The sequence below is a fragment of the Bombina bombina genome, chromosome 12 (genome assembly GCF_027579735.1).
Source record: "Bombina bombina isolate aBomBom1 chromosome 12, aBomBom1.pri, whole genome shotgun sequence".
Classification (NCBI taxonomy): Eukaryota; Metazoa; Chordata; class Amphibia; order Anura; family Bombinatoridae; genus Bombina; species Bombina bombina.
Window position 1 is genome coordinate 3,287,608 of NC_069510.1, and position 20,727 is coordinate 3,308,334.

At 42.8% G+C, this 20,727-nt stretch overlaps 1 protein-coding gene across 1 annotated transcript in view; it reads right to left on the reverse strand.

Annotated features, from left to right (window-relative positions):
- Positions 1 to 11,460: 11,460 nt before the first annotated feature.
- The window catches only part of LOC128643156 (sulfotransferase 1 family member D1), a 153,915-nt gene continuing 144,648 nt past the window's right edge, over positions 11,461 to 20,727 (reverse strand). Inside the window, exon 7 of the mRNA XM_053696125.1 lies at positions 11,461 to 11,825. Within this exon, the coding sequence (XP_053552100.1) occupies positions 11,713 to 11,825 (113 nt within the window). The 3' untranslated portion in view covers positions 11,461 to 11,712. The remainder of the gene's footprint in view (positions 11,826 to 20,727) is intronic.

The window sequence follows — 20,727 nt, forward strand, 5'->3', positions numbered from 1 at the left end:
CAGTGTGTAAATGAGTGTGCATGAGGTATGTATACCCTTATATAAACATAGCACCTGCTCACAGAGCGTATATGGTGTCAGTGAGACTTTATGTCACTAATAAATATGTCACTATTAGCTTTATGCGCGCAGTGTGTAAATGAGTGTGCATGAGTATGTATACCTTATATAAACATAGCGCCTGCTCACAGAGCGTATATGGTGTCAGTGAGACTTTGTCACTAATTAATATGTCACTATTAGCTTAATGCGCAGTGTGTAAATGAGTGTGCATGAGGTATGTATACCTTTATATAAACATAGCGCCTGCTCACAGAGCGTATATGGTGTCAGTGAGACTTTATGTCACTAATAAATATGTCACTATTAGCTTTATGCGCAGGCGCAGTGTGTAAATGAGTGTGCATGAGGTATGTATACCCTTATATAAACATAGTGCCTGCTCACAGAGCGTATATGGTGTCAGTGAGACTTTATGTCACTATTAGCTTTATGCGCAGGCGCAGTGTGTAAATGAGTGTGCATGAGGTATGTATACCCTTATATAAACATAGTGCCTGCTCACAGAGCGTATATGGTGTCAGTGAGACTTTATGTCACATCAGATTTATGCGCAGGCGCAGTGTGTAAATGAGTGTGCATGAGGTATGTATACCCTTATATAAACATAGCGCCTGCTCACAGAGCGTATATGGTGTCAGTGAGACTTTATGTCACATTCAGATTTATACGCAGGGCGCGAGTGTTGCTAAATGATTGTGCATCGAGGTATGTATAACCCTTATATAAACATAGTGCCTGCTCACAGAGCGTATATGGTGTCAGTGAGACTTTATGTCACTATTAGCTTTATGCGCAGACGCAGTGTGTAAATGAGTGTGCATGAGGTATGTATACCTTTATATAAACATAGCGCCTGCTCACAGAGCGTATATGGTGTCAGTGAGACTTTATGTCACTATTAGCTTTATGCGCAGGCGCAGTGTGTAAATGAGTGTGCATGAGGTATGTATACCCTTATAACATAGCGCCTGCTCACAGAGCGTATATGGTGTCAGTGAGACTTTATGTCACTAATAAATATGTCCTATTAGCTTTATGCCGCAGGCGCAGTTTGTAAATGAGTGTGCATGAGGTATGTATACCTTTATATAACATAGCGCCTGCTCCACAGAGCGTATATGGTGTCAGTGAGACTTTGTCACATCCAGATTTATGCGCAGGCGCGGTGTGTAAATGAGTGTGCATGAGGTATGTATACCCTTATATAAACATAGCGCCTGCTCACAGAGCGTATATGGAGTCAGTGAGACTTTATGTCACTAATAAATATGTCACTATTAGCTTTATGTGCAGGCGCAGTGTGTAAATGAGTGTGCATGAGGTATGTATACCCTTATATAAACATAGCGCCTGCTCACAGAGCGTTATATTGTGTCAGTGAGACTTTATGTCACTAATAAATATGTCACTATTAGCTTTATGCGCAGGCGCAGTGTGTAAATGAGTGTGCATGAGGTATGTATACCCTTATATAAACATAGCGCCTGCTCACAGAGCGTATATGGGTGTCAGTGAGACTTTATGTCACTAATAAATATGTCACTATTAGCTTTATGTGCAGGCGCAGTGTGTAAATGAGTGTGCATGAGGTATGTATACCCTTATATAAACATAGTGCCTGCTCACAGAGCGTATATGGTGTCAGTGAGACTTTATGTCACTATTAGCTTTATGCCCAGGCGCAGTGTGTAAATGAGTGTGCATGAGATATGTATACCCTTATATAAACATAGTGCCTGCTCACAGAGCGTATATGGTGTCAGTGAGACTTTATGTCACATCAGATTTATGCGCAGGCGCAGTGTGTAAATGAGTGTGCATGAGGTATGTATACCCTTATATAAACATAGCGCCTGCTCACAGAGCGTATATGGTGTCAGTGGAGACTTTATGTCACATCAGATTTATTGCGCAGGACGCAGTGTGTAAATGAGTGTGCATGAGGTATGTATACCCTTATATAAACATAGCGCCTGCTCACAGAGCGTATATGGTGTCAGTGAGACTTTTATGTCACTATTAGCTTTATGCGCAGACGCAGTGTTAAATGAGTGTGCATGAGGTATGTATACCTTTATATAAACATAGCGCCTGCTCACAGAGCGTATATGGTGTCAGTGAGACTTTATGTCACTATTAGCTTTATGCGCAGGCGCAGGTGTGTAAATGAGTGTGCATGAGGTATGTATACCCTTATATTAAACATAGCGCCTGCTCACAGAGCGTATATGGGTCAGTGAGGACTTTATGTCACATCAGCTTTATGCGCAGGCGCAGTGTGTAAATGAGTGTGCATGAGGTATGTTTACCCTTATATAAACATAGCGCCTGCTCACAGAGCGTATATGGTGTCAGTGAGACATTATGTCACTATTAGCTTTATGCGGAGGCGCAGTGTGTAAATGAGTGTGCATGAGGTATGTATACCCTTATATAAACATAGCGCCTGCTCACAGAGCGTATATGGTGTCAGTGAGACTTTATGTCACTAATAAATATGTCACTATTAGCTTTATGCGGAGGCGCATTGTGTAAATGAGTGTGCGTGAGGTATGTAGACCCTTATATAAACATAGCGCCTGCTCACAGAGCGTATATGGTGTCAGTGAGACTTTATGTCACTAATAAATATGTCACTATTAGCTTTATGCGCAGGCGCAGTGTGTAAATGAGTGTGCATGAAGTATTTATACCTTTATATAAACATAGCGCCTGCTCACAGAGCGTATATGGTGTCAGTGAGACTTTATGTCACATCAGATTTATGCGCAGGCGCGGTGTGTAAATGAGTGTGCATGAGGTATGTATACCCTTATATAAACATAGCGCCTGCTCACAGAGCGTATATGGTGTCAGTGAGACTTTATGTCACATCAGATTTATGCGCAGGCGCGGTGTGTAAATGAGTGTGCATGAGGTATGTATACCCTTATATAAACATAGCGCCTGCTCACAGAGCGTATATGGTGTCAGTGAGACTTTATGTCACTATTAGCTTTATGCGCAGCGCAGTGTGTAAATGAGTGTGCATGAGGTATGTATACCCATATATAAACATAGCACCTGCTCACAGAGCGAATATGGTGTCAGTGAGACTTTATGTCACTAATAAATATGTCACTATTAGCTTTATGCGCAGGCGCAGTGTGTAAATGGAGTGTGCATGAGGTATGTATACCCTTATATAAACATAGCGCCTGCTCACAGAGCGTATATGGTGTCAGTGAGGACTTTGTCACTAATTAATATGTCACTATTAGCTTTAATGCGCAGTGTGTAAATGAGTGTGCATGAGATATGTATACCCTTTATATAAACATAGCGCCTACTCACAGAGCGTATATGGTGTCAGTGAGACTTTATGTCACTAATAAATATGTCACTATTAGCTTTTATGCCAGGCGCAGTGTGTAAATGAGTGTGCATGAGGTATGTATACCCTTATATAAACATAGCGCCTGCTCACAGAGCGTATATGGTGTCAGTGAGACTTTATGTCACTATTAGCTTTATGCGCAGGCGCAGTGTGTAAATGAGTGTGCATGAGGTATGTATACCCTTATATAAACATAGTGCCTGCTCACAGAGCGTATATGGTGTCAGTGAGACTTTATGTCACATCAGATTTATGCGCAGGCGCAGTGTGTAAATGAGTGTGCATGAGGTATGTATACCCTTATATAAACATAGCGCCTGCTCACAGAGCGTATATGGTGTCAGTGAGACTTTATGTCACATCAGATTTATGCGCAGACGCAGTGTGTAAATGAGTGTGCATGAGGTATGTATACCCTTATATAAACATAGCGCCTGCTCACAGAGCGTATATGGTGTCAGTGAGACTTTATGTCACTATTAGCTTTATGCGCAGACGCAGTGTGTAAATGAGTGTGCATGAGGTATGTATACCTTTATATAAACATAGCGCCTGCTCACAGAGCGTATATGGTGTCAGTGAGACTTTATGTCACTATTAGCTTTATGCGCAGGCGCAGTGTGTAAATGAGTGTGCATGAGGTATGTATACCCTTATATAAACATAGCGCCTGCTCACAGAGCGTATATGGTGTCAGTGAGACTTTATGTCACATCAGCTTTATGCGCAGGCGCAGTGTGTAAATGAGTGTGCATGAGGTATGTTTACCCTTATATAAACATAGCGCCTGCTCACAGAGCGTATATGGTGTCAGTGAGACATTATGTCACTATTAGCTTTATGCGGAGGCGCAGTGTGTAAATGAGTGTGCATGAGGTATGTATACCCTTATATAAACATAGCGCCTGCTCACAGAGCGTATATGGTGTCAGTGAGACTTTATGTCACTAATAAATATGTCACTATTAGCTTTATGCGGAGGCGCATTGTGTAAATGAGTGTGCGTGAGGTATGTAGACCCTTATATAAACATAGCGCCTGCTCACAGAGCGTATATGGTGTCAGTGAGACTTTATGTCACTAATAAATATGTCACTATTAGCTTTATGCGCAGGCGCAGTGTGTAAATGAGTGTGCATGAAGTATTTATACCTTTATATAAACATAGCGCCTGCTCACAGAGCGTATATGGTGTCAGTGAGACTTTATGTCACATCAGATTTATGCGCAGGCGCGGTGTGTAAATGAGTGTGCATGAGGTATGTATACCCTTATATAAACATAGCGCCTGCTCACAGAGCGTATATGGTGTCAGTGAGACTTTATGTCACATCAGATTTATGCGCAGGCGCGGTGTGTAAATGAGTGTGCATGAGGTATGTATACCCTTATATAAACATAGCGCCTGCTCATAGAGCGTATATGGTGTCAGTGAGACTTTATGTCACTATTAGCTTTATGCGCAGGCGCAGTGTGTAAATGAGTGTGCATGAGGTATGTATACCCTTATATAAACATAGCACCTGCTCACAGAGCGTATATGGTGTCAGTGAGACTTTATGTCACTAATAAATATGTCACTATTAGCTTTATGCGCAGGCGCAGTGTGTAAATGAGTGTGCATGAGGTATGTATACCCTTATATAAACATAGCGCCTGCTCACAGAGCGTATATGGTGTCAGTGAGACTTTGTCACTAATTAATATGTCACTATTAGCTTAATGCGCAGTGTGTAAATGAGTGTGCATGAGATATGTATACCTTTATATAAACATAGCGCCTACTCACAGAGCGTATATGGTGTCAGTGAGACTTTATGTCACTAATAAATATGTCACTATTAGCTTTATGCACAGGCGCAGTGTGTAAATGAGTGTGCATGAGGTATGTATACCCTTATATAAACATAGCGCCTGCTCACAGAGCGTATATGGTGTCAGTGAGACTTTATGTCACTATTAGCTTTATGCGCAGGCGCAGTGTGTAAATGAGTGTGCATGAGGTATGTATACCCTTATATAAACATAGCGCCTGCTCACAGAGTGTATATGGTGTCAGTGAGACTTTATGTCACTATTAGCTTTATGCGCAGGCGCAGTGTGTAAATGAGTGTGCATGAGGTATGTATACCCTTATATAAACATAGCGCCTGCTCACAGAGCGTATATGGTGTCAGTGAGACTTTATGTCACTAATTAATATTTCACTATTAGCTTTATGCGCAGGGGCAGTGTGTAAATGAGTGTGCATGAGGTATGTATACCCTTATATAAATATAGCGCCTGCTCACAGAGCATATATGGTGTCAGTGAGACTTTATGTCACTAATAAATATGTCACTATTAGCTTTATGCGCAGGCGCAGTGTGTAAATGAGTGTGCATGAGATATGTATACCTTTATAGAAACATAGCGCCTGCTCACAGAGCGTATATGGTGTCAGTGAGACTTTATGTCACTAATAAATATGTCACTATTAGCTTAATGCGCAGTGTGTAAATGAGTGTGCATGAGATATGTATACCCTTATATAAACATAGCGCCTGCTCACAGAGCGTATATGGTGTCAGTGAGACTTTGTCACATCAGCTTTATGCGCAGGCGCAGTGTGTAAATGAGTGTGCATGAGGTATGTATACCCTTATATAAACATAGCGCCTGCTCACAGAGCGTATATGGTGTCAGTGAGACTTTATGTCACTATTAGCTTTATGCGCAGGCGCAGTGTGTAAATGAGTGTGCATGAGGTATGTTTACCCTTATATAAACATAGCGCCTACTCACAGAGCGTATATGGTGTCAGTGAGACTTTATGCCACTATTAGCTTTATGCGGAGGCGCAGTGTGTAAATGAGTGTGCATGAGGTATGTATACCCTTATATAAACATAGCGCCTGCTCACAGAGCGTATATGGTGTCAGTGAGACTTTGTCACATCAGATTTATGCGCAGGCGCGGTGTGTAAATGAGTGTGCATGAGGTATGTATACCCTTATATAAACATAGCGCCTGCTCACAGAGCGTATATGGTGTCAGTGAGACTTTATGTCACTATTAGCTTTATGCGCAGGCGCAGTGTGTAAATGAGTGTGCATGAGATATGTATACCCTTATATAAACATAGCGCCTGCTCACAGAGCGTATATGGTGTCAGTGAGACTTTGTCACATCAGATTTATGCGCAGGCGCAGTGTGTAAATGAGTGTGCATGAGGTATGTATACCCTTATATAAATATAGCGTCTGCTCACAGAGCGTATATGGTGTCAGTGAGACTTTATGTCACTAATAAATATGTCACTATTAGCTTTATGTGCAGGCGCAGTGTGTAAATGAGTGTGCATGAGGTATGTAGACCCTTATATAAACATAGCGCCTGCTCACAGAGCGTATATGGTGTCAGTGAGACTTTATGTCACTAATAAATATGTCACTATTAGCTTTATGTGCAGGCGCAGTGTGTAAATGAGTGTGCATGAGGTATGTATACCCTTATATAAACATAGCGCCTGCTCACAGAGCGTATATGGTGTCAGTGAGACTTTATGTCACTATTAGCTTTATGCGCAGGCGCAGTGTGTAAATGAGTGTGCATGAGGTATGTATACCCTTATATAAACATATCGCCTGCTCACAGAGTGTATATGGTGTCAGTGAGACTTTATGTCACTATTAGCTTTATGCGCAGGCGCAGTGTGTAAATGAGTGTGCATGAGGTATGTATACCCTTATATAAACATAGCGCCTGCTCACAGAGCGTATATGGTGTCAGTGAGACTTTATGTCACTAATAAATATGTCACTATTAGCTTTATGTGCAGGCGCAGTGTGTAAATGAGTGTGCATGAGGTATGTATACCCTTATATAAACATAGCGCCTGCTCACAGAGCGTATATGGTGTCAGTGAGACTTTATGTCACTAATTAATATGTCACTATTAGCTTTATGCGCAGGCGCAGTGTGTAAATGAGTGTGCATGAGATATGTATACCCTTATATAAACATAGCGCCTGCTCACAGAGCGTATATGGTGTCAGTGAGACTTTATGTCACTAATAAATATGTCACTATTAGCTTTATGTGCAGGCGCAGTGTGTAAATGAGTGTGCATGAGGTATGTATACCCTTATATAAACATAGCGCCTGCTCACAGAGCGTATATGGTGTCAGTGAGACTTTATGTCACTAATTAATATGTCACTATTAGCTTTATGCGCAGGCGCAGTGTGTAAATGAGTGTGCATGAGGTATGTATACCCTTATATAAACATAGCGCCTGCTCACAGAGCGTATATGTTGTCAGTGAGACTTTATGTCACTAATTAATATGTCACTATTAGCTTTATGCGCAGGCGCAGTGTGTAAATGAGTGTGCATGAGATATGTATACCCTTATATAAACATAGCGCCTGCTCACAGAGCGTATATGGTGTCAGTGAGACTTTATGTCACTAATTAATATGTCACTATTAGCTTTATGCGCAGGCGCAGTGTGTAAATGAGTGTGCATGAGATATGTTTACCCTTATATAAACATAGCGCCTGCTCACAGAGCGTATATGGTGTCAGTGAGACTTTATGTCACTAATAAATATGTCACTATTAGCTTTATGTGCAGGCGCAGTGTGTAAATGAGTGTGCATGAGGTATGTATACCCTTATATAAACATAGCGCCTGCTCACAGAGCGTATATGGTGTCAGTGAGACTTTATGTCACATCAGATTTATGTGCAGGCGCAGTGTGTAAATGAGTGTGCATGAGGTATGTATACCCTTATATAAACATAGCGCCTGCTCACAGAGCGTATATGGTGTCAGTGAGACTTTATGTCACTATTAGCTTTATGCGCAGGCGCAGTGTGTAAATGAGTGTGCATGAGGTATGTATACCCTTATATAAACATAGCACCTGCTCACAGAGCGTATATGGTGTCAGTGAGACTTTATGTCACTATTAGCTTTATGCGCAGGCGCAGTGTGTAAATGAGTGTGCATGAGGTATGTATACCCTTATATAAACATAGCGCCTGCTCACAGAGCGTATATGGTGTCAGTGAGACTTTATGTCACTAATTAATATGTCACTATTAGCTTTATGCGCAGGCGCAGTGTGTAAATGAGTGTGCATGAGATATGTATACCCTTATATAAACATAGCGCCTGCTCACAGAGCGTATATGGTGTCAGTGAGACTTTATGTCACTAATAAATATGTCACTATTAGCTTTATGTGCAGGCGCAGTGTGTAAATGAGTGTGCATGAGGTATGTATACCCTTATATAAACATAGCGCCTGCTCACAGAGCGTATATGGTGTCAGTGAGACTTTATGTCACTAATTAATATGTCACTATTAGCTTTATGCGCAGGCGCAGTGTGTAAATGAGTGTGCATGAGATATGTATACCCTTATATAAACATAGCGCCTGCTCACAGAGCGTATATGGTGTCAGTGAGACTTTATGTCACTAATAAATATGTCACTATTAGCTTTATGCGCAGGCGCAGTGTGTAAATGAGTGTGCATGAGGTATGTATACCCTTATATAAACATAGCGCCTGCTCACAGAGCGTATATGGTGTCAGTGAGACTTTATGTCACTAATTAATATGTCACTATTAGCTTTATGCGCAGGCGCAGTGTGTAAATGAGTGTGCATGAGATATGTATACCCTTATATAAACATAGCGCCTGCTCACAGAGCGTATATGGTGTCAGTGAGACTTTATGTCACTAATTAATATGTCACTATTAGCTTTATGTGCAGGCGCAGTGTGTAAATGAGTGTGCATGAGGTATGTATACCCTTATATAAACATAGCACCTACTCACAGAGCGTATATGGTGTCAGTGAGACTTTATGTCACTATTAGCTTTATGCGCAGGCGCAGTGTGTAAATGAGTGTGCATGAGGTATGTATACCCTTATATAAACATAGCGCCTGCTCACAGAGCGTATATGGTGTCAGTGAGACTTTATGTCACTAATTAATATGTCACTATTAGCTTTATGCGCAGGCGCAGTGTGTAAATGAGTGTGCATGAGATATGTATACCCTTATATAAACATAGCGCCTGCTCACAGAGCGTATATGGTGTCAGTGAGACTTTATGTCACTAATAAATATGTCACTATTAGCTTTATGCGCAGGCGCAGTGTGTAAATGAGTGTGCATGAGGTATGTATACCCTTATATAAACATAGCGCCTGCTCACAGAGCGTATATGGTGTCAGTGAGACTTTATGTCACTAATTAATATGTCACTATTAGCTTTATGCGCAGGCGCAGTGTGTAAATGAGTGTGCATGAGATATGTATACCCTTATATAAACATAGCGCCTGCTCACAGAGCGTATATGGTGTCAGTGAGACTTTATGTCACTAATAAATATGTCACTATTAGCTTTATGTGCAGGCGCAGTGTGTAAATGAGTGTGCATGAGGTATGTATACCCTTATATAAACATAGCGCCTGCTCACAGAGCGTATATGGTGTCAGTGAGACTTTATGTCACTAATAAATATGTCACTATTAGCTTTATGCGCAGGCGCAGTGTGTAAATGAGTGTGCATGAGGTATGTATACCCTTATATAAACATAGCGCCTGCTCACAGAGCGTATATGGTGTCAGTGAGACTTTATGTCACTAATTAATATGTCACTATTAGCTTTATGCGCAGGCGCAGTGTGTAAATGAGTGTGCATGAGGTATGTATACCCTTATATAAACATAGCGCCTGCTCACAGAGCGTATATGGTGTCAGTGAGACTTTATGTCACTAATTAATATGTCACTATTAGCTTTATGCGCAGGCGCAGTGTGTAAATGAGTGTGCATGAGATATGTATACCTTTGCAAAGTGTATCGACTAAAATAGGAGAGGAACAGCTTAAGGGAAATTGACTTTACTGACTGGGAAGGTTATAGGGGGTTGGGGGCTAGGCGTAGCCCCTTCCTTTGGATAGCACAGCTATAGCAGGACAATAGAAGAAGGGATGGGCAGTGTAGATAAGCTGCAACTAGCTGATCCTAAATAGGCTAGTACAGGGATTGGCCAGGAGGGGGAGAGGGGGTATGAACAGGAGTTGAGGAAATTAACTGCCTATAAAGATGATTGCACAATGCTTGGAGCTCACAATAATTATTTTCTTTTTCCCTCCCTCCCTCCCTAGAAATGACGAAGCCTAGCCCAAGGAAGAGGTCACGCACAAGAGCGATCACAAGCGACACGGCTAAGGGCAGATGCTGTGGTGTTTCCGCCACTCAGATTAAGACCGCCCGTGTAGCGCCCCTTAAGGGTTTTTTTGCCACGAAGCAGGAAATCAGCTACTGGTCTGTCGGTCAGAGCTGGTGGATGGCATAGAGAAATCATGGCATTTTTAGTGGTATATTTCATGACGCGGCGGGAAGTGGGCGTCCTGGCACGTGGGTAATGCAGTAATGGGGGGAGGTGTGTAGGGTACGGGGGCGGGGTATTGGTCTGTCGGTCAAACCCACAAGCCCTCCTAGTCTGCAGACCTTTCGGCCCGTTACTAGCAAATTGACGCCCCTGAGTTGCGCGCAGTCACGCTCCTTGGTTACGTGGGGACGCCCAGTTCTCTCGTCATGCTGTTGCATGAATTGTGTTATCAATTCAAATCCAAATTGGATTAAGGATATGTTATTATCCTAGTAGTTGAGGATCGCTCATTTTTCATAATTTAGATTTGAATTTAATAAATGTGACCTTTTCTAACGCCAAATCTGTGTCTGTCATTATTGGTATATGAAAATTGGGTAAAAGGGGTTACCAAACTAAAGGTAAAGTGGGAGCATTTGGGTAGCAGGTACCTGTGAAGATAGTTAAAGTTTAAATCCCTTATATGTATACCTTTATATAAAGATAGCACCTGCTCACAGAGCGTATATGGTGTCAGTGAGACTTTGTCACATCAGATTTATGCGCAAGCTCGTTGTGTAAATGAGTGTCCATGAGGCTTGTGCACAGATATCATTAAACCAGTCTTTCTCTTTACTAAAAGGAGTTTAATAATATATATTTGATATATTTGCTGCAGACTGTAGCACTAATAGTGAAACAATTTAACTTGTCTGAACGCCGAAACAGTAAAGATAATACAAAATGATCGTCTGTATATGTGTAATCAATCACAGGATCTGTATTAAATCTACAAAGAAATGTAACTTATATTCAGCTCCATCATGTGTGTAATGTCTGAACAGAATATATTATATTATAAGTGACAGCTGTAGGCACTTGGTGTTTGTCACACAGGAGTCTGGAACTTGAGTGTAGATCCGCTCATCTGCCTTTGGTAATCCTCTTCAAACAGCTGACTCTGGTCCGGAGTGAGCAGGTTCTTCCAGTCTCCTACGTTACCTGTAAACACAAAGGGCTAGATTACAAGCTGAGTGCAAACATGCTAGCACAAGTGTGCAGTAACATCTCTACAGCACATAACATCACTCCAGCACATGCTAGCACAAGTGTGCAGTAACATCTCTACAGCACATAACATCACTCTAGCACATGCTAGCACAAGTGTGCAGTAACATCTCTACAGCACATAACATCACTCCAGCACATGCTAGCACAAGTGTGCAGTAACATCTCTACAGCACATAACATCACTCCAGCACATGCTAGCACAAGTGTGCAGTAACATCTCTCCAGCACATAACATCACTCCAGCACATGCTAGCACAAGTGTGCAGTAACATCTCTCCAGCACATAACATCACTCCAGCACATGCTAGCACAAGTGTGCAGTAACATCTCTCCAGCACATAACATCACTCCAGCACATGCTAGCACAAGTGTGCAGTAACATCTCTCCAGCACATAACATCACTCTAGCACATGCTTGCACAAGTGTGCAGTAACATCTCTCCAGCACATAACATCACTCCAGCACATGCTAGCACAAGTGTGCAGTAACATTTCTCCAGCACATAACATTACTCCAGCACATGCTAGCACAAGTGTGCAGTAACATCTCTCCAGCACATAACATCACTCTAGCACATGCTAGCACAAGTGTGCAGTAACATCTCTCCAACACATGCTAGCACAAGTGTGCAGTAACATCTCTCCAGCACATGCTAGCACAAGTGTGCAGTAACATCTCTCCAGCACATAACATTACTCCAGCACATGCTAGCACAAGTGTGCAGTAACAGCTCTCCAGCACATAACATCACTCCAGCACATGCTAGCACAAGTGTGCAGTAACATCTCTCCAGCACATAACATCACTCTAGCACATGCTAGCACAAGTGTGCAGTAACATCTCTCCAGCACATAACATCACTCTAGCACATGCTTGCACAATTGTGCAGTAACATCTCTCCAGCACATAACATCACTCCAGCACATGCTAGCACAAGTGTGCAGTAACATCACTCCAGTACATAACATCACTCCAGCACATGCTTGCACAATTGTGCAGTAACATCTCTCCAGCACATAACATCACTCCAGCACATGCTAGCACAAGTGTGCAGTAACATCTCTCCAGCACATATCACTCTAGCACATGCTAGCACAAGTGTGCAGTAACATCTCTCCAGCACATAACATCACTCCAGCACATGCTAGCACAAGTGTGCAGTAACATCTCTCCAGCACATAACATCACTCCAGCACATGCTAGCACAAGTGTGCAGTAACATCACTCCAGCACATAACATCACTCCAGCACATGCTTGCACAATTGTGCGGTAACATCTCTCCAGCACATAACATCACTCCAGCACATGCTAGCACAAGTGTGCAGTAACATCTCTCCAGCACATAACATCACTCTAGCACATGCTTGCACAATTGTGCGGTAACATCTCTCCAGCACATAACATCACTCCAGCACATGCTAGCACAAGTGTGCAGTAACATCTCTCCAGCACATAACATCACTCCAGCACATGCTAGCACAAGTGTGCAGTAACATCTCTCCAGCACATAACATCACTCCAGCACATGCTAGCACAAGTGTGCAGTAACATCTCTCCAGCACATAACATCACTCCAGCACATGCTAGCACAAGTGTGCAGTAACATCTCTCCAGCACATAACATCACTCCAGCACATGCTAGCACAAGTGTGCAGTAACATCTCTCCAGCACATAACATCATTCTAGCACATGCTTGCACAATTGTGCGGTAACATCTTTCCAGCACATAACATCACTCCAGCACATGCTAGCACAAGTGTACAGTAACATCACTCCAGCACATAACATCACTCCAGCACATGCTAGCACAAGTGTGCAGTAACATCACTCCAGCACATAACATCACTCCAGCACATGCTTGCACAATTGTGCGGTAACATCTCTCCAGCACATAACATCACTCCAGCACATGCTAGCACAAGTGTGCGGTAACATCTCTCCAGCACATAACATCACTCTAGCACATGCTAGCACAAGTGTGCAGTAACATCACTCCAGCACATAACATCACTCCAGCACATGCTTGCACAATTGTGCGGTAACATCTCTCCAGCACATAACATCACTCCAGCACATGCTAGCACAAGTGTGCAGTAACATCTCTCCAGCACATAACATCACTCTAGCACATGCTTGCACAATTGTGCGGTAACATCTCTCCAGCACATAACATCACTCCAGCACATGCTAGCACAAGTGTGCAGTAACATCTCTCCAGCACATAACATCACTCTAGCACATGCTTGCACAATTGTGCGGTAACATCTCTCCAGCACATAACATCACTCCAGCACATGCTAGCACAAGTGTGCGGTAACATCTCTCCAGCACATAACATCACTCTAGCACATGCTTGCACAATTGTGCGGTAACATCTCTCCAGCACATAACATCACTCCAGCACATGCTAGCACAAGTGTGCGGTAACATCTCTCCAGCACATAACATCACTCTAGCACATGCTTGCACAATTGTGCGGTAACATCTCTCCAGCACATAACATCACGCCAGCACATGCTAGCACAAGTGTGCAGTAACATCTCTCCAGCACATAACATCACTCCAGCACATGCTAGCACAAGTGTGCAGTAACATCTCTCCAGCACATAACATCACTCCAGCACATGCTAGCACAAGTGTGCAGTAACATCACTCCAGCACATAACATTACTCCAGCACATGCTAGCACAAGTGTGCAGTAACATCACTCCAGCACATAACATCACTCCAGCACATGCTTGCACAATTGTGCGGTAACATCTCTCCAGCACATAACATCACTCCAGCACATGCTAGCACAAGTGTGCGGTAACATCTCTCCAGCACATAACATCACTCTAGCACATGCTTGCACAATTGTGCGGTAACATCTCTCCAGCACATAACATCACGCCAGCACATGCTAGCACAAGTGTGCAGTAACATCTCTCCAGCACATAACATCACTCCAGCACATGCTAGCACAAGTGTGCAGTAACATCTCTCCAGCACATAACATCACTCCAGCACATGCTAGCACAAGTGTGCAGTAACATCACTCCAGCACATAACATCACTCCAGCACATGCTTGCACAATTGTGCGGTAACATCTCTCCAGCACATAACATCACTCCAGCACATGCTAGCACAAGTGTGCAGTAACATCTCTCCAGCACATAACATCACTCTAGCACATGCTTGCACAATTGTGCGGTAACATCTCTCCAGCACATAACATCACTCCAGCACATGCTAGCACAAGTGTGCAGTAACATCTCTCCAGCACATAACATCACTCTAGCACATGCTTGCACAATTGTGCGGTAACATCTCTCCAGCACATAACATCACTCCAGCACATGCTAGCACAAGTGTGCAGTAACATCACTCCAGCACATAACATCACTCCAGCACATGCTAGCACAAGTGTGCAGTAACATCACTCCAGCACATAACATCACTCCAGCACATGCTTGCACAATTGTGCGGTAACATCTCTCCAGCACATAACATCACTCCAGCACATGCTAGCACAAGTGTGCGGTAACATCTCTCCAGCACATAACATCACTCCAGCACATGCTAGCACAAGTGTGCGGTAACATCTCTCTAGCACATAACATCACTCCAGCACATGCTAGCACAAGTGTGCGGTAACATCTCTCCAGCACATAACATCACTCCAGCACATGCTAGCACAAGTGTGCGGTAACATCTCTCCAGCACATAACATCACTCCAGCACATGCTAGCACAAGTGTGCGGTAACATCTCTCCAGCACATAACATCACTCCAGCACATGCTAGCACAAGTGTGCAGTAACATCTCTCCAGCACATAACATCACTCTAGCACATGCTTGCACAATTGTGCGGTAACATCTCTCCAGCACATAACATCACTCCAGCACATGCTAGCACAAGTGTGCAGTAACATCTCTCCAGCACATAACATCACTCTAGCACATGCTTGCACAAGTGTGCATTAACATCACTCCAGCACATGCTAGCACAAGTGTGCAGTATCATCACTCCAGCACATGCTAGCACAAGTGTGCAGTAAGATCTCTCCAGCACATAACATCACTCCAGCACATGCTAGCACAAGTGTGTAGTAACATCTCTCCAGCACATAACATCACTCCAGCACATGCTAGCACAAGTGTGCAGTAACATCTCTCCAGCACATAACATCACTCTACCACATGCTTGCACAATTGTGCAGTAACATCTCTCCAGCACATAACATCACTCCAGCACATGCTAGCACAAGTGTGCAGTAACATCTCTCCAGCACATAACATTACTCCAGCACATGCTAGCACATGTGTGCAGTAACATCTCTCCAGCACATAACATCACTCCAGCACATGCTAGCACAAGTGTGCAGTAACATTTCTCCAGCACATAACATTACTCCAGCACATGCTAGCACAAGTGTGCAGTAACATCTCTCCAGCACATAACATCACTCTAGCACATGCTAGCACAAGTGTGCAGTAACATCTCTCCAGCACATGCTAGCACAAGTGTTCAGTAACATCTCTCCAGCACATGCTAGCACAAGTGTGCAGTAACATCTCTCCAGCACATGCTAGCGCAAGTGTGCAGTAACATCTCTCCAGCACATAACATCACTCTAGCACATGCTTGCACAATTGTGCGGTAACATCTCTCCAGCACATAACATCACTCCAGCACATGCTAGCACAAGTGTGTAGTAACATCTCTCCAGCACATAACATCACTCCAGCACATGCTAGCACAACTGTGCAGTAACATCTCTCCAGCACATAACATCACTCCAGCACATGCTAGCACAAGTGTGCAGTAACATCTCTCCAGCACATAACATCACTCCAGCACATGCTAGCACAAGTGTGCAGTAACATCTCTCCAGCACATAACATCACTCCAGCACATGCTAGCACAAGTGTGCAGTAACATCTCTCCAGCACATAACATCACTCCAGCACATGCTAGCACAAGTGTGCAGTAACATCTCTCCAGCACATAACATCACTCTAGCACATGCTTGCACAATTGTGCGGTAACATCTCTCCAGCACATGTCACTCCAGCACATGCTAGCACAAGTGTGCAGTAACATCTCTCCAGCACATAACATCACTCCAGCACATGCTAGCACAATTGTGCGGTAACATCTCTCCAGCACATAACATCACTCCAGCACATGCTAGCACAAGTGTGCAGTAACATCTCTCCAGCACATAACATCACTCTAGCACATGCTAGCACAAGTGTGCAGTAACATCTCTCCAGCACATAACATCACTCCAGCACATGCTAGCACAAGTGTGCAGTAACATCTCTCCAGCACATAACATCACTCTAGCACATGTTAGCACAAGTGTGCAGTAACATCACTCCAGCACATGCTAGCATAATTGTGCGGTAACATCTCTCCAGCACATAACATCACTCCAGCACATGCTAGCACAAGTGTGCAGTAACATCTCTCCAGCACATAACATCACTCTAGCACATGCTAGCACAAGTGTGCGGTAACATCTCTCCAGCACATAACATCACTCCAGCACATGCTAGCACAAGTGTGCAGTAACATCAATCCAGCACATGCTAGCATAATTGTGCGGTAACATCTCTCCAGCACATAACATCACTCCAGCACATGCTAGCACAAGTGTGCGGTAACATCTCTCCATCACATAACATCACTAAAGCACATGCTAGCACAAGTGTGCGGTAACATCTCTCCAGCACATAACATCACTCTAGCACATGCTAGCACAAGTGTGCAGTAACATCTCTCCAGCACATAACATTACTCCAGCACATGCTAGCACAAGTGTGCAGTAACATCACTCCAGCACATGTTACTGCACACTTGTGCTAGCATCTCTCCAGCACATAACATTACTCCAGCACATGCTAGCACAAGTGTGCGGTAACATCTCTCCAGCACATAACATCGCTCCAGCACATGTTAGCACAAACAACAACTAGATAAACTAGTTGTAACTGAGAGTACAACACAGTTTAAAGAGAAAGTAGTTCCACAAATGTGTGGTAAGGGTTAACTCACCAGAGACAAAAGCTGTCTAAATATTAAAAAAGTTCCTTATCACTTATACATTAAACTTTTTTCTTGTCAACTAGGAACATACAGTAGCAAAGGCTGTGAGTTAAAAACACTTAGGGGCCCATTTATCAAAGGGCTTGCGGACCTGATCCGACACTGCGGATCAGGTCCGCAAGACCTCGCTAAATGCGGAGAGCAATACGCTCTCCACATTTAACATTGCACCAGCAGCTCACAAGAGCTGCTGGTGCAACGCCGCCCCCTGCTGACTCGCGGCCAATCGGCCGCCAGCAGGGAGCTGTCAATCAACCCGATCGTATTCGATCGGGTTGATTTCCGGCGGTTCCTGTCCGCCTGCTCAGAGCAGGCGGACAGGGTTATGAAGCAGCGGTCTTTAGACCGCTGCTTCATAACTTGTGTTTCTGGCGAGTCTGAAGACTCGCCAGAAACACGGCCCTTCAAGCTCCATACGGAGCTTGATAAATGGGCCTGTTTAACTCAGTGGATTGCATAATAGCAATCGAATATAAATATGTAATATTGAGCAGTCGTCAGTCCGTTTGTAAATTAAGGTTAACTAAGCCCTTAGAATCCGAGGGCTGCATTTATAATTATGCTGATAACATTATGGACTGGAGGCTGTTAGTTATACCACTAAGGACGAGCAGGGGCAGCTTTGTCTCTCCTGCTCGTCCTTTTAATTTTGCTTACTCTTGTGGAAAATTAGTTAATATAGTGGTATAACTAACAGCCTCCAGTCCATGTTATGTATTAATATAAAGTTCTAAATATATGTATTGTACTTATATTTGCCATGAGTCAGGTTTATGTATATTTCCTTTTGCAGACTATCAGTTTCAAAATTGGGAAACATATTTAGGAAGTTATTTTTTCTTACCTGGGTTATAGTCTTTTCTACAAAATTGACTGCTTTTTCATTAATTTTCGTGGGCAAAATTAGGCTTGCAAGGTCGCAAAATACTGATATTTATTGCGTCATTTTTGGCGTGAAGGTACGTTCGGTGACGAAAATTCGTAATTTCCAGCGTCTTAGTTGACGCCAGGTTTCCTTGCACAAGGTTGCGTCATTTCCCGATGTTGTTAGCGCCAAAAAAATTCATGTTGTGTTGTGCATCATACTTGGAGCCAAATAATTGTATTATTTAAACCCCACTTCCTATATGCCTCTTGCCTTTTTTTATGCTCAGAGGGCTATGCATTTTTTCCCCATTTCTGAAACTGCCATATAAGGAAATTGATAAATTTGCTTTATATGTTGTTTTTTCTCTTACATTTGCAAGATGTCTCAATCTGATCCTGTCTCAGAAACCACTGTTGGAACCCTGCTGCCTGATAACAGTTCTACCAAAGCTAAGTGTATCTGTTGTAAATTAGCGGAGATTATATATCCAGCTGTAGTATGTAACAGTTGTCATGATAAGCTTTTACATACAGAGAATGTATCCATCAGTACTAGTACAATGCCTGTTGTGCCTTCAACATCTAATGTACATGATATCCCTGTGAATATGAACAATTTTATTGCTGATGCGATTCAGAAGGCTTTATCTGCTATTCTGCCTTATAATAAATGTAAAAGGTCTTTTAAAACTACTCATAAAGTTGATGAAATTTCAAATGACCGACAACATACTGATTTATCCTCCTCTGAGAAGGATCTATCTGATTCAGAAGATCCTACCTCAGATATTGACACTGACAAATCTACTTATCTCTTTAAGATGGAGTATATTCATTCCTTGTGAAAAGAGGTGTTGATTACTTTGGATATTGAGGAAACTAGTCCTCTTGATACTAAAAATAAGATGAATTTATTTAATTATGTTAAATTTAGTTTAATTTAAATTATATTTAAGTTTGGGGGGTTAGACTTAGGTTTAGCGGTTAATACATTTAGTATAGTAGCGGCGACATTGGGGTCGGAAGATTAGGGGTTAATAAATGTAGGTAGGTGTCAGCGACGATGGGGGGGGGCAGATTAGGGGGTTAATAAATATAATGTAGGTGTTGGCGATGTTAGGGGCAGCAGATTAGGGGTTCATAGGTATAATGTAGGTTGCGGCGATGTCCGGTCAGCAGATTAGGGGTTAAAAAAATATTTTAGTTTTTGCGATGTGGGGGGGTCTCGGTTTAGGGGTTAATAGGTAGTTTATGGGTGTTAGTGTACTTTTTAGCACTTTAGTTAAGAGCTTTATGTTCCGGCGTTAGCCCATAAAACTCTTAACTACTGACTTTTAAATGCGGTAGGAGTCCGGACAAGAGAGGCTGTACCGCTCACTTCTTCCAAGACTCGTAATACCGGCGTTAGGAAAATCCCATAGAAAAGATAGGATACGCAATTGACGTAAGGGGATTTGCGGTAGCCTCGAGTCGTGGAAAAAAAGTGAGCGGTACACCTGTACCTGCCAGACTCGTAATACCAACGGGCGGTAAAAAGCAGCATTAGGACCCCTTAAAGGGACACTGTACCCAAAATTTTTCTTTCGTGATTCAGATTGAGCATGAAATTTTAAGCAACTTTCTAATTTACTCCTATTATCAAATTTTCTTCATTCTCTTGGTATCTTTATTTGAAATGCAAGAATGTAAGTTTAGATGCCGGCCCATTTTTGGTGAACAACCTGGGTTGTCCTTGCTGATTGGTTGATAAATTCATCCACCAATAAAAAAGTGCTGTCCAGAGTACTGAAACCAAAAAAAGCTTAGTTGCCTTCTTTTTCAAATAATGATTGCAAGAGAACGAAGAAAAATTGATAATATGAGTAAAT